General features: G+C 41.7%; 1 protein-coding gene across 10 annotated transcripts in view; it reads right to left on the bottom strand.

The window, feature by feature from the left end:
- Nucleotides 1-15,121, bottom strand: part of LOC146369623 (filamin-C-like) — a 58,056-nt gene that overhangs the window by 36,772 nt on the left and 6,163 nt on the right. For all 10 annotated transcript variants that reach the window (XM_084910603.1, XM_084910604.1, XM_084910601.1 and 7 more), the window contains exons 2-6: nt 4,931-5,179; nt 2,850-2,947; nt 1,130-1,280; nt 442-560; nt 279-356 (exon numbers count right to left, since the gene is read on the bottom strand). In XM_084910603.1, the coding sequence (XP_084766729.1) occupies nt 279-356; nt 442-560; nt 1,130-1,280; nt 2,850-2,947; nt 4,931-5,179 (695 nt within the window). The remainder of the gene's footprint in view (nt 1-278; nt 357-441; nt 561-1,129; nt 1,281-2,849; nt 2,948-4,930; nt 5,180-15,121) is intronic.

Genomic DNA, 15,121 nt, shown 5'->3' with positions numbered 1-15,121 from the left:
TGAAAGAGTATGCAGTTATTGATGAGTCAATGAACAGTTATGCTAATGATTGTGGATGATGACATTTATTTGTATTTGTATTTATCTTATCTTAAATGGTAAAGTCATCCTTGTCCAATTTAAATGGGTTCCCCTTCAAACATGAAGGGTTCTGGGTCCATGTTATAGGCTGTGCAGGTCCATCAGATGAAGAACGTTGGGAACCATGGCCCTGTATTTCTGATCAATAACATAAGAACCACTGTACTTCTTTCAGCCGTACAGTGAGAGCTTCTTACTTTATGAAGCCCCTCCACTTTGGGCAGGTAGAGCACAGAGTAGGTTCGGTTCTTGTCGTTGTTGGGGATGACTCGGGCCTGATGGAGACAGAAATGATGCAGCATAATTTCAGTTATATTTAACTTTTGCATCCTTTTAAATTATGTGAGGGTGTGTTTGCACCTCTTCTGTGTGTCCCTCTGGATCCTCCACATAAACTAGAACTTCTCCCAGTCCAGCCTCCACCGTCTCCACCAGGAACTCTGCTGGTTTCAGAACCATGTTACCTCGAGGCTCGATACCTGCAAACACAGCGATCACACGTAACTTTATTGTTTGAAGTAATGAATGGAAATGTTTGTGAAAGTCCTCCGATAGCATCGAACGACATAAATGGCGACATAGTTTTTCAGATGTGGTATTCCCGTGTTAAAGTTGTTAAATAAAGTTGACTGTTTCTGGATTTAGGGCCGTAATGTGCTGATGTCGATAACATATTTAGAAAACTTGTTTTAATTCAGCTAACAGTACAAATAAAATTGCTATTTGAGCATGATTTCAGTTTAAATGTGCATCTGCATTTATTACACATTTTAATATTCTGTAAATTTAGCAATGATCTTTTTCCACTTCAGTGTTTCATCTATGAAACATAAAAAGTAGTTAAATAAGCCCAAAGACATCCTCAGATTAGATACTTTGTTTTGAGTAATGAGACAAATATCTAAATGATGATTGATGGAATTTTGAGGTATTACAATCCGTTTTTTGTACAATCCGAATGAGTCAATTCTACCAGAAATTTTTCTAAAACCTCAATAAAACTTGAAGTTTGATTAATGAACTTTGTTCCTGTGCATTTTCCACTCACCTGGTCCGTAGGCCTTAGCCCTCTTGGGGTGTAGCGATTTGGCCCTCAAGGGGGCACCGGGCTTCAGTTTGGCTTTAGGGAACTGAGACAGGTAGGTCATCACAGAGTGCTCATCCACATTAGGATCGACGATCTCCTCAGGAGCAATCACCTGGAGAGGAAAGACAAGACGAAAAACGCATCAGCTCAACACACAGCAGCCACACACTCAAGCTTTATCGAACTGGAACTACATGTCCTTGCTAACGGTTCTCCTGTATGACTGGTAAGGTAAGTTTTCCATTTACTGACGATTTCTTCAGAAGTTTAAAAACCTTCAAGGAAAATTGTTTTGCAGCTAGAACTTTGTTTTCTCATATTATGCTTAACATCTCCTGATTTAGTTGCAGTTTTATTTCTTTGCTTTGCTTTTAAGTTGGAACTATGTTAAATGGACTGGTCCTTTTATAGCAATGTTCTACTCTAACTCAGCATTCAAAGCACTTTTCACAACAAGTTATAATAATTTACGTCTTTAAGCATTTTTTAACTAACCCAGAAACACACATACACACACAATAGAGGCGCTTAGGATCGAACCACCGACCTTCTGATTAGGGGATGCCCTGCTCTTTCTCGTGAACCTCAGAGTGGTACGACATAAATTAGCTGATGAGCTTGTGAACATGTCAGTAAACCTGTTACAATCAATACATTTCCAGCTGCAAATACTTATTTAAAAAATAACAGCTGGAAACTTAAAAATTATTTCATTTTGCCAGAAACACATCAGATGGCCTCGATAAAGACGTCTCTAATCTCCAACAGCTGAAGTGAGTGAGTTCATAAGAGATTGAGGGAGTCGAGTCCAAAATCCTCCATGGAAGAGAAACTGGAGGGAAATCAAAATGAATGGTTTCATCTGATCAGAAAATCTGTTTTTTAATTACATAAATAACAAAAGAACAGAACACATGAGGGGTCGGTGAAATGGTAAACAGCTGCTTGCTCAGCGAAGGAGAGTGAGAAGACGTCTGAAATCTCAGAGGAAAACAGCCTGAATCAACCTGAGAACAGTGCAAAGAGTTTTATCATTATTGTCATCGTTATGTGTTTTTTCCACTTTAGCTCTCCTTACCAAATCATTTCCCTCTAATTTCTTGTGAAAACATTTATACATTATTCCTCTCTTTACAAGTTCTGACTAAAAAATTTCTGCGTTTCTCATTTAAACGACTCTGGCAGTTGAATTTTATGATTAGACTTTCTGGGAAATTAGAGAGGCTTAATTCACCTCCGACCTGCAGAAATTAGGCAGCAGCTGAACTCAGACTCTGACTTCGTGCCTCAGACTACTGAGTGAACAATCGCTTTGACTCATCTGCTCTGCTGCTAATTTAAACTGCAGCCTGCTCACATCTCTGCAGGCTGAAAATAGAGTCGAGCGTGTGAATCATCCACATGGATCATGGCTCAACCACGACTGCTATTTCTGAAGTTCAATTTAATCGTAACAAATATATCCTCTGAGCCTGAATTCAAAGGAACCACAAAGCTCACCGGCAGATAAAAACAGCATACAGGTCAACTTATCCCTGATTCTTCCACGTTCAGTGAAGCAGAGGCTTTTATTTTGCAGCTGTTTCCTAGATTTTGGCTCTGATTTTCTCATTAATCAGTAAGAAGAAACTCAGAGAACAGACACTGAATGTGTTGCAGTCCGTGCGCAGGTAGGTGTTACCTGTGGCACTCCCAGCCAATCGTCAGCCTGTTGCATGGCTTCCCGGGCGTTCTCCACTGGCTGACTGGGATCCCATGTTTCCCAGTCGGGACACAGACCTGAAGGCAGCACAGACAGAGAGGTTTCATTATGTACAGGAGACTAGTCTTTCCTGCAGGACGACGTTCAGTCTGAGTCGCCTCTGCTGCAGAACATCCGATGAGCTCCTGCTTAACAGTTTGCAGAGAAAATATTTCAAAATAAGATTTATTTTTCCCTGATTTGTGTAGCGAGTTCCTTTTTGTTCAAGCTTTAGAAACTCAGAACATGTCTGACACGAGTTCATTTCCATAAGAGACAAAGTTTGGGAGTTAATATCAAACTAACATGAAAAAAACTACATATTTGATTTATGCCACATATTAAATTATGAACATAAAAATATGTGATATGGGCTCTTTATGGACTTTGACTACAGAGTACTTTATAATTAAAAGACACTTTGACTACTTCTGTTTCATGTGCACAATTTTCTCTAAACTCGCATATGCTTCACTGTGAAATTACAGAATATTCTTGAGAAAACAAACAAATGTCTAAAATTTGTTGTAATTATGTTTATATTTTATATTTATAAATGGATGAACGGGTTTACTTTGTACTCTAGGAGAAACCAGCTTTATAATGAAACTGTAGGTTTAGTTATTACAGGTTTTAGGTTTTATTTTGATTGAGCCGGTTTACTCGTTTCAGTTCTTTTTGGTTTTACATACAAACAGAGGCAGCAGACGCTCATCATCAAACCTCGTCGAGGGTCAGACTTACAGAGTCAAAGTAACAAGATCTTCTCAACATTTCTATTTTAATGCACTTTGAATTATTTGTAAATATTTTCACAGTTTAGTGCTGACTATGAACTGGAAATGGAGGAGGTGTTGCAGTTAGTTAATGCAGGTCTGTTATACGGAAATATTAAAGATAAAAGTTTCCGATGATGAAAGAGAAAAAAGAAAAAGCATTTATGAAACTGGAGCAGAAAACATGAATAAAATATGTGACTGTTATTAAACATAAAACAGGAGGATTCTTCTGTTAGACCCTAATCAGAGAGAAATGATGATGAAAACAAAAAATATGGAACAATATGTTCAGCCAGTTTCTTGTAATCAGCCCCGAGCACGCACACTTTGTTTTCATAAATTACTTGAACACATTTCCACAAAGGTAACGAGCCTCTGGCTGCATAATAAGCTTCACAAACTCAAAAATGAGATCAGAAAATATCCGGCACACCTCACCCTGGACTGAAAAACTCAAAATTAGCTGAACGTTAAAGCTGATGAGTTATACATATTTGTCCTTCGCTGCTCTCTGATGAGGATCAGAGCAGAAACTGCAGATTTCAGCTGCTGCTTGTTTCCTGAAGCTGCTGACATGAAGCAGAAACACAGAAACACTCTGAGCCTGAAGCTGATAAGAGGATTAACTCCTCCTCCTCCCCAAGTGTGCTGTACAAACTTCCATGTGAAGATTTCAACTTTTCCTGCAAAGTCAGGACATTTTTACAGCCTGACTCCAGGTTAGCGGGGCTGGATCAGTTCCAGGACTGTACTTTCTTTTGGTTCTTCGTCTCCTGTCTTTGAGTCTGGTGGGCCTGTTTGGTCAAAGAGCAGCTTTACGAGCAGCTGAATGAAGCCAGAGCGAAGCACTCAGCCGATGACCAAACTCTCCAGACATCGATACAGGAAGTTAAATATCAGGTTTTCTGGAGAAAACTTTGACACAGGAACAAATCGATAGTTTAGATTTAGCAGCTGCATCACATCAGCTCACAGATTATTTAAGCACATGTTCACTTTAACTGACAGTTTGACGGCTTCAGGGAAAGTTTTTATTTGACAGCGTCTATATTTTCCTGGAAGCTTTCCTCAGCTTCCAGGAAAACAGCAGCCGCTTTTCTTTAAATCACAGGAACGTTTTAAAGAAAACCAAACTCAGTCAGCTTCCTGTCTTAAAGAAACATTTAAACTACTTTTACTGATCATTTTTAACTTAAACATCAGTGTCTCTGCACACTGTGTGCAGTGTCGGCGGGATCCTACCGGGGGCGCAGTTGTCCACCAGAGCTCCCAGCGCCTTGCCGTCCCTCCAGTCTCGGTGGAAGTTGGTGATGGGGAGCTGGGGCACCTTGTTCTGGATCCAGCCCAGCAGACGCTGTTTAGGAGTCAGTTTCTTGGCGTCTTCGTCATCCTCGTCCTCCCACATGGGCATGGAGATGGAGTAGTGGAGGATCAGGGTCCAGATCAGACCCAGGATCAGCTTCAGATTCCCATCCACGATGGCTTTGGAGTCTGAAATAAATACAGAGTCATTCAGGTGTTTTAATGTGAGTGTCTTTCCAGGAGTGAGCGCCCTAGCAAATTCACCCTGAGGTCAGACTGAGCAACAAAACCAAGAACTACATCTCAGACTCTACAAGCATCAGTTAGCAGGTTAAAAGTCAAAGTTCATGACAGCACAATTAGAAAAAGACTAACAGGTATGGCTGTTTAGAAGGGCTGCAGAGCTCAGAGAGCTGTGCATGAATGAATGCTGCAAACCTCAATGAACTAAAGCATGGCTGTGAAGAAGAGTGGACTAAAAATCCCCCCCAGAGATGAGACGGACTGATGAAGTCACACAGGAACCATCAGTGCAACTTACTGCTGCTGAAATATGAGATGGACTTAGTTTCATTAATTAAATAAAGACACGGTGTAATGTGTCATGGTTGTTTTCATATGAGGTTGTTTTTAACTTTCTTTGTATCATGACTGTAGATGATTATATTTTTATACTTTTACGTGTGCTGTTGTGGTATTTTGATTCTGTGACGTGTGGAGCATCAGTGAACAGATATTAACAGCTGGTTTTGATTAATTTAAAGTCACGTTCAGCTGAATTTGATTTCCAACATTTCGTGACCCAGTTTCCTGTTCTGCCAAAGAGTGCCAAAATAAAAGTTCACGTCTGCTCTCTGTTTATCTTTCAGACATCAGGAGACTTATTTTTTTCTGTCATCGTGCAGAAAAGTTTCATCCATCGACAGCAGCGAGCAGCATGATGTCATGCAGCCCCCGCTCTGAGGAATGAGGTCAGTTTAAATAGGAAACACATGCGCGCACACACACACACACACACACACACACACACACACACACACACACACACACACACACACACACACACACACATTAACAGGAATCTGATGGAGGACACCCTCAGACACATTTTCCTGCTGTGCTGAACACTGCTGTTGTTTTCTGTCACACACCTGAATTCTCAGGTGAATTTGCTTTCTTTCTATATTGAGGTCAGCTTGGCATGTGAATGTGTCGTCTTTAAAACAGCAGAAAACCTTGTGTTTCCCCCTGAGTGTTGTTAAAATTTCTGAAGGCCTACCCAATCAGGAGGCGAGGAAACCAACTTCTAAACACACAGCTGGAGTTTCACTCACGCTTCGGCTGTTTTCAGCGCCTTTAACTTCACATTACCACGCACATACAAGCAACACGAACACTGCTTGCCAGCTTATTTTGATGATGTGGGCTTTATAGATAATTGGGTAACTTTCTGAGGGAAACCTGGTCTTGTTAGGAGAGATGGTATCCGTCCCACATTGGATGGAGGAGCTTTCATTTCTAGAAATCTGGTCAAATTTATTAAAACCACCAAAACGTGACTATCCAGAGTTTGGACCAGGAAACAGAGTTGCAGTCTTACACGCCTCTCTGCAGCTTCTCTCCTGTTATCCCCCCAAAGCCCCATCGCCTGTGTCAGCTCCCAAAGAGACAAACTAAAGACCAACTAGTAATAATGACTTTATGAACTTCTTCACAAATAAAATTTTAACTATTAGAGAAAGAAATATTCATAATCCTCGCACAGATGTAACACTATTTATTTAGAGTCTTTTACTCCAATCGATCTTTCTGAGTTAACTTCAGTAATTACTTCTCCAAACCATCGTGTCTTTTTGACCCCATTCCTACAAAACTGCTCAAAGAAGTCCTGCCATTAATTAATGCTTCAATCTTACATATGATCGGCCTATCTCTAATAATCAGCTATGTACCACAGGCCTTCAAGCTGGCAGTATTTAAACCTTTACTTAAAAAGCCAGCACTTGGCTAGGGATGGGTACCGGTATCCGGTGCCATGATGGCACCGGTTCTGACATAAACGGTAGTAACCAGACCGAAAAGCAGCGCACATTTCGGTGCTTTATTTCGGTGCTTTTTTTTTTCCTGAGCTGTGATACACTTTAGATTCTAGCCAATCATTTTACGTTTCCGAGGATAGTAGGCGGGTCCAGGTACGTACGTTCTTTTAGAGCAGAGCTACAGATTAAAAATGCCCAAGGCGAAGCGGTCAAAAGTCTGGCTGTACTTCACAGCAAAATATGCAAACTCAGCAGCCTGCAACAAGTGCTTTAAGCTGATACTGTGATACTGTCAAAGGAAGTAACACCTCAAATCTGATGAAACACCTGGCGACGCATAGCATTTTTTTTAAAAGCCGAGAAATGCGCCGTATTTGATAGCTTGCTGCGAGACCTCACACCGAGCACATCTACTGCGGGTGTGGTGCCTGTTATCGGACCCGGAGTTTGCAACATCCCCCAAAAACCCGAAGAGGAGAGTCCTGGCCCCTAGCCCTGCCAGTGTAGCAGAAATGATGACGGATGATGATGGCAGCAGCAGCCGTTCTTCTCTGAGTGAGTAGCTTAATGTTGTTCGTGTGTAATTTACGTTGAGTAGGCTAACCACGTTATTACATTAATGCATGTAAGGTGAACTAGCAAACATCATCATAGCTACATGCGGCTGTCTTCTTGTTTGATGGCAGATACTCCCTTCACCCTGGCCAAAAAGGCTAAAATGACCAAAGAAAAAGTGGAAAACAGTTAAACATGAGAGGTTTTTGGACAAAGTTTGTGTTTGTCCATTGTTTAAGCACTGCTTCCAGCCAAGAATGATACCATATATGCCCCATAGCTGCAGAAAAGGCTAACATTGTTATCTTTTTACAAAAAAAACAGCTGAACATGAGAGGTTTTTGGACCAATTTTGTGTTCTCCATTCTTTAGGCACCGGTTTGAGCACCGTTTAAGCACCGGCACCGTTTCAAAAGTACCGGTTTGGCACTGGTATCGGATAAAACCTAAACGATACCCATCCCTACACTTGGCCCAGCTATATTAGCTAATTACAGGCCTCCAACCTTCCTTTTATCTCAAAAATCCTTGAAAGAGTAGTTAACAGATCATCTGCAGAAGAATGGCTTATTCGAAGAGTTTCAGTCAGGTTTCAGAGCTCATAGCAGCACAGAAACAGCTTTAGTGAAGGTTACAAATGATCTTCTTAAGGCCTCTGACCAGAGTTGGCAAAAGTAAAGACATTCTGTACTTAAGCAGAAGTACAGGTACTACTGTTAGAAACACTCCACAAAAAGGTGAAGTACTGATTTAACTTTACTTCTATACTTAATTAAAAGTAAAAAAGTAAGAAAGTATAAGCAGATCTTTGGAAGACATTTCTATGTCTTGCGCAATGCTAACTGAACCTTGTGCTATATCAACATAATGATAAAATAATGTCAGTAGATGGGAATACAAACTTTAATCTAACTTTTTTAATCCTAATTATTTTCAGTTTGAACCTGAAGAAAAAGAAGGGAAATAAAAAATATCTATATTTCTGTTGCCTGCATTGTAGAGGGTGACTTTACCTCTAAACAGGAAATGTGTACAGTCAGGGGTTCAAGTGGATTCAGGTGTGTGTGCGTGTGTGTGTGTGTGCGTGTGTGTGTGTGTGGGGGGGGGGTGATGATATGACGATTTCTACTGAGTGCTAAAGTTGGTATGAAGGTGGAATTCAGTGAATGAGTCTCTGCTACACTTGATGTAAAGTTACTCTGACCATGAAACCACAGCCACTGTGCACCAGTCACACACTGTCATTAGGTGGGACTCAAATAAAACAATATATCTAATTAATTAGCGACTTTATAATTAATTAATCGCATTTAATCACACAAGAAAATTTGTCCAAGAGTGCTTTTTTTTTTTTTTTTTTTAAATTGAAAAGGGTTTTAGTGGGTGACAGAATCAAATAATAGACATGGACGTGTATTGTAAACTCAACCTCTTTTAATTTCTGGAAGAAAAAAAAGGATTTAAACTCAATCCAAAACAGAGAAACCTAACATCTCTGGTCAAAATTGGGCAGACTTAAAAATAAAGTGCCATTTTAAGTACATTTTCAAAATTGTATTGTCTTACAATAATAATAATAAAAGTTTCAACATAAAGTGCAGGTTTTCTTCTTAAAAAAGATAAGGCAGAAACATAAAAGGTTATTTCAACAGCTTCACCTTTAAACTCTAAGTAACCTTATTTTGTACATTAGGTTAAAACTGTGTGATCATTGAACATTTTAGTGCAAAAAATAACAAACCCACTGGACTCACAATACCTCCATGGTTATTTACTGTCCGTCTCTTTCAGCCAGTTACTTAGACAAACTAGTCTGTTCACATTTTCCGAGCTGAAGGCAGCTTTCTTTTTTGTTACTGTGACCTGCAACTGAGAACAGTCTCTCACATCTGACAGAAGTGGCAGGACTAATCAAATACTTGCAGGCCAGGACAGACAGCTGTGGGTGGGTCTCTGCTCGACTGGACCACCACTGCAGCGGGCAGTCTGTCTCGCTGATGGTGGATTCTGCTCTGTACAAACTCAGGGCACTCAGGTTACACAGGGCTTCCTCATCTGAATCAGAGTCTGAAGACAACGAAGAGAAGAGGAGGCTCTTTGTCTTTGCTGGCTCCTTTGTGGTGGCATCTTTACACTGTTCCTGCAGCAGGGCCTCAAGGCTGGTCCAAACCTCTTTTCGCTCTCCCCTTGCAAGACACTTTAAATCCTTAAAGCATGGGTCAAGCACAGTCGCTCTGATGTGTGCATCAGTGTATTCAGTATACCAGGAAATTGTGCATTGACCAAAGTTCCCCTTTGCTTGGAATACAAATTGCAATTAAATGCATTATTTTTTTTGAATGTGTTATTTGTTAAAAAAAAAAAAAAAGAATAGCAATTAACGTGTTAAATTCCCACCCCTACTTTAAATCCATCACAGTGCAGAAAACGAACCTGTTTATCCTGCACTAACCTGCAGAGAATTTTCATGCAGACTTCAAATAACACAGTTTGTCTGCCTCAGTTTGTTTAGCATGTTTTACAATATGAAAAAACATAATTTCACATGTACAGACCTGATATCTGATTTAAAAAAACGAAGACTTACATGTAAGCTTTAAATGAGCCGTCCTTTTAAATCTAAGCTCTCTTCTTCGTTTCCTGTCCTCTTTCTTATCTTTCTCCATCTCTGAGTGTAGTTAGCTCTCTTTCTTTTCTCTCCCTGTGAAATACAGAAGCTGGACCTTTAGCTAGCAACACACTGCGAGACAAACTGCACACAAAGAGTTGGTGATGTTCGCAGATGTTTGTTGAACTGATAGAAATGCTGCATTTCAAATTACCTGAGACTTAAAAAAACGTTACTCCCTTCATGCGTGCTCCTCTTCTGTAGCTAGATGCTGAAGTACCACAAACACACACAGCTTATGGACACCTGCAGTGGTTGTGGTAACCCCCCCCCCCCCCCCCCACACACACACACACAAAACACTGTCCCACTTTAACCTGTGACTTTGGCATAGTCATCTCTTTTTATGCCACATCTCCTGGAGATTAATCAATGAACAGGATTTCCTTTCATGTGCTTGACATGAGGAACTGATGTGAGTGATGACATAATAACTCAAACGTGTTATAGCAAAAGTAATTAGTTTGCTTTGGAAATTTAAGGAGTAGAAAGTACAGATATTTGTTTAAAAAGAGTAAAATTAAAAAGTATTCAGAAAAAAACTCAATGTAAGGTCCTGACTCTGCACAAATAAAGATATTTTATATTAAGTTATATTAAGGTTTAAACTGACATTAAGTTAAGTCTAATGAAAATAAGTTTTCTTTAATATCTTCCTGCTGGAAATGATTGAAACACGACTCTGCATGTCTGAAACCACAGCAGCCTCTGTAAGGCAGATAAATAGTTCTGTGTCTCCTGGGATTAATGTTATTTTAAAGTGAGATTAAGGTTAGTTTATGGTTAAGCCTGAAGGAAATAAATCTCAGTGTGATGTCCTCTGAGGTGATGGAAACACCACTGCGTGTGTTCCCAGTCATTAAATCATATTTTCCTTCTCTGAGCTCAGATGACCTTTCTTCACCCCTCAGGAAACTCGGAGCCCAGAGATTAGCCCGGTCCGGTGCCCAGAGAGGAAATGTGTTTGGAGTGTCGCTGTAATCTTTCCCCAGGAAACAGGAGCTGCTGCAGCAGCTGGCCTGGCCTTCCCTGCCTGATAAACACAGTTTATTCTGCGATCATTTAAATAGTTTATGGTGAAGCACAGAAATAAATATCGGCTCATATTCAGACATGATCGTCACCACTGATTCTTATTTCCTGTGGCTGGAAGGCTTTCTGGAAAATGTGAACGTGTGTTCAAAAAAAGTGATTTATAATTTGGAGATGGTGGGTTTGAGCTACACGTGCCCTGAGGGCCACGTCCTGTAAACAGAAGCTGAGTCGAGGTGAGTTTTCTGTAAAAAACCCTAAAGGCTCTAAAATCAGGACTCTGCCAGCCGCACAACAACTCATTTGTTCGTTAATGTCCGACAGCCACGCTTGCCAGTCGTCATTGGTTACCAAACAAGCAGGCCACAGAGAAACAATGGAGTCCTGATAGAAAGCCTGCAGCGTGAGAGGAAAACAGCCCCCCGTCACCTCCTCCATCACCTCCTCCTCCTCCAGAACAGGCCCGAGGGTGACGGAGAAGCTGTGTAATGTGACATTTAGAAAGAAAGGCTTTATGAGCTGCAGAGCGGAGAGAGGAAGACATGGAGGGAGGGTGGAAAAAGCAAAGAACGAGGATGACGATGTAGGGAAAGAATTAAAGAGGAGGGTCTGAGCTCTGCAGGAGTCCAACAACAGGAAGTTAAAACAAGTTGCCAGCCAATCCTCCGGCTACCTGCTGACATGGCGTCCAGTCTGCTGTCGCTCTTTATCAGCACGTTTTTAAAACGCAGCCCTGAGAATAGAGTCACTGCTGTAAACTCCGCTCTGTGACTATGAGAGGAAGATCACCTACGCTTGGACTGACCAATGTCCACAGTCTGCTTTTACAGGTGGTTTAACCACCAGCCTGACATCACCGCGTCCTCTTCCTCTCTGAAGAGTGAAAGGTACTGATCCTTTCATTTGATTCCTGTCAAGCTGAATTTGAAAAAGGAGAGTTCAACAATCCAAGATCAGGAGAAAGTCTGAATGTCTCCATCACTGGTTTAACTGGAAGCAGACTGGTGTCAGACAGTCTGAGGCCAGGCTTCCTCTGAGCCCTCACAGTGTGACCTCAGTAAACTGAAGGTGGTTTAAAAGGACAAATGAGGTCGTGACAGACTGATGGAGTGCAGATGGTTTGTGTGAGCACCCGTCCAAGGCGCAGGCTGGTACGCTGATGTTCACCTCTGTGTGGGAGGATTTCTACTATCTGCTGAGCTGCAGTCACACAGAGGTCAAAGCGAGGTCACGCCTGCAATACGAAGGCAGACGAAACAAAGAAAACCTCAATCTTCAACATTTAAACTGAGAAAAGGGACTTTCAAAGGCTCTGTGTATTTTTCACAGTGAATATCAACAAAGCTTCAAACACTGTCAGATTACAAATTTCTTTTCACGACCATCACCACGTCATCTTGACTCCCCCAAACAAAAAAACAAACAAACAAAAGAAAAACAAAATCAGGCAGTGCTGTTCACAGTTACTGGGTAGTGTCCCTCAGCACGCTTCCAGAAACTGGCCAATCAGAAGAAGGTTAGCTGTAAAGTGAAAAGAGCTAAAAAAGTTTGTTTCCGACAGAGTATGAACTGACGGGCTGCACCGACACGCAGGATCAGATAAAGAACTATTATAACATTTTGAACTGTGAATCATGCAAAGCTGCCCTGGCACAGTACGAAAACTGGCAGCTGGATGTGAGCAGAGCAGGAAAGTATATGTAGGTCGTTTAGTATCGGGGGAAGAAATGAACATGAGGTGAACTCTGACTGCAGGAAGCTGAATTTAACATAACATAAAGTAGATTTTACACTTTTTAGTGCATTTAAGCAATTCGCAGTCTGATTTTACTTGTGAAGCATTTTAAACACTACAGGAAGGAGTGTTTTTTCAAAATAAAAGCCTGAAAAAATATTTTTGGACTGCCTTTGAGTGGGTCACTTTTGTAAAAGCTCTTCATGAAGCTGAAGTTTACAAGAAGAAACAGAACAACAGCCTGCTGTCACACAAACATCCACCCCGAGCACCTGCTGGATGGAGATAGAGCTCATTCAGTCACTGATCAGCTGCTCCCGAACTTCGCTGGAAGCTCAAACCTGATTTCTGTCTGAGCAGATGGACGGCAGCTGAGTAAATGAGATGTTGTTGTTTATCCTGGGAGACTTCACAAAGACCACAACTATTTAAAGACACACACACACACACACACACACACACACACACACACACACACACACACACACACACACACACACCTGTGAGCTATAAAAGACCAAAGTCTGCTGATCGGGCCAGCAGCTGGTTAGGATTTCTGAGTGTGCTGCTCTGGTGTTACCCCCTCAGAGTCCACACAGTGACAGCAGGTGTACAATGAACTTTTATCCCTCCATCAGCTTTGTACCTCAAAGCATGCCCAGGTGTGAGAAATACGTGTTATTACTGCAGTATTCAGCGCAAAAACATGTACTCTATCAGTAGTTTAACACATTCACTTCCTCTGAACGCTTCCTTGAATAAAGGAGGTCAAAGCAGTTACCTGGACACTTCAAATGCTCTGCTAAACACAAGCAGGTCAGTCAGGAGGGAGCTGATCACCCACCAGACCTAGAGCAAGGATCTACTGGATTTCCAGGCTGTACACGTCACGCACAATGTTCAGGCCTCCGTCCTCCTCAGTGAGGAGAGCTTGATCCAGGAACAGTAACATTTACATCTCAGGGTCCTGCTTGGTTCTCTGAGCTGCTGAAGACCTGAAGCACCATCACTGGACAAAGGTAGTGGCATATGACACCAGCCATCAACCGCCTATATCATTCAGCCCCACTCACACCTTCATGCATTTGATCCGCCTCCAAATTAAATACCACTGACTCCCCGTCATCTGTTAGGACTGAAGAAGACTTTTGGATGACCCGTGAAACGAGTGCAGCCAGCGCCAGGCACGAGGAGCTTAGATACCGAAAACACCCATATATGAGCAGCAAACAAAGGACTAAATGTACCTCAGAGTTCTGGTTAAACGAGGCGAGGAGGGACAAGGAGATAGACAGGAAGTCAAAATCAATATAAGACACCAGACAAAACTATCGTAAGTAAAGTAAAACAGGAAACAAACAGTTGAACAGACTGAGAGGAGTATGAAGACAAAAAACAGATATATATCAGAGTTCCAATAACACAGCTTAACATCTCACCCTGACAGACAAACTTCAGGCACCCGAAATCCTGCCAAGTGTCCCTGGCTCCACAGGGAGGTGTCCCTCAGCAGGGACACTTGGCAGGAGCCGGGATCCGTTTGTCAGATGGCGTGATAGATGTGAGGTATATCCTCGTGTAGCAGTGACACTCCGGTGTCATCCTCATCAAGGCGCCTGCCTTCTGACAACACCACCCAGAGAAACCCGACACGTGAGACGCCTCAGAGGCTGTTTGGAGCTGATATGAATAAAGCCATGATTTCATGTGAGATTCCACAACTTAAGACACCCCCCACTGGATTACAGCGCAGGTGAGGGTCAAAAGAAACAGGTGGGTCAAAGAGAGATGTGCTGATCTGAGAGGCGATCAGGAGGAAGAACGGAGATGAGAGTTTTACAGAGACTGTGATGGAAAAAGAAACAAGAACACAGAGACCAGGAAGTATTCTCATCACATGATCCACAGACTGCTGCAGTGTCAGATATTTAAATATGTTCACTTCAGTTTTTATATGAACTGCTAGTTTACAGCGGCCATCACTATGGCCTTTAACCCCCCCCCCATAAAAAAGAATATCTATCTCCACATATAGATATAGATACAGTACTATGCAAAAGTTTTAGGCAGGTGAGAAAAAATGCTTTCAGAAAAGGAAGTGT

This window comes from Perissodus microlepis, chromosome 17 (genome assembly GCF_051167445.1).
Source record: "Perissodus microlepis isolate ML-2025 ecotype Zambia chromosome 17, ASM5116744v1, whole genome shotgun sequence".
NCBI classification, from domain to species: Eukaryota; Metazoa; Chordata; class Actinopteri; order Cichliformes; family Cichlidae; genus Perissodus; species Perissodus microlepis.
Note: the sequence above shows the minus strand (reverse complement) of the source record. Positions and strands in the feature narration are given on the sequence as shown.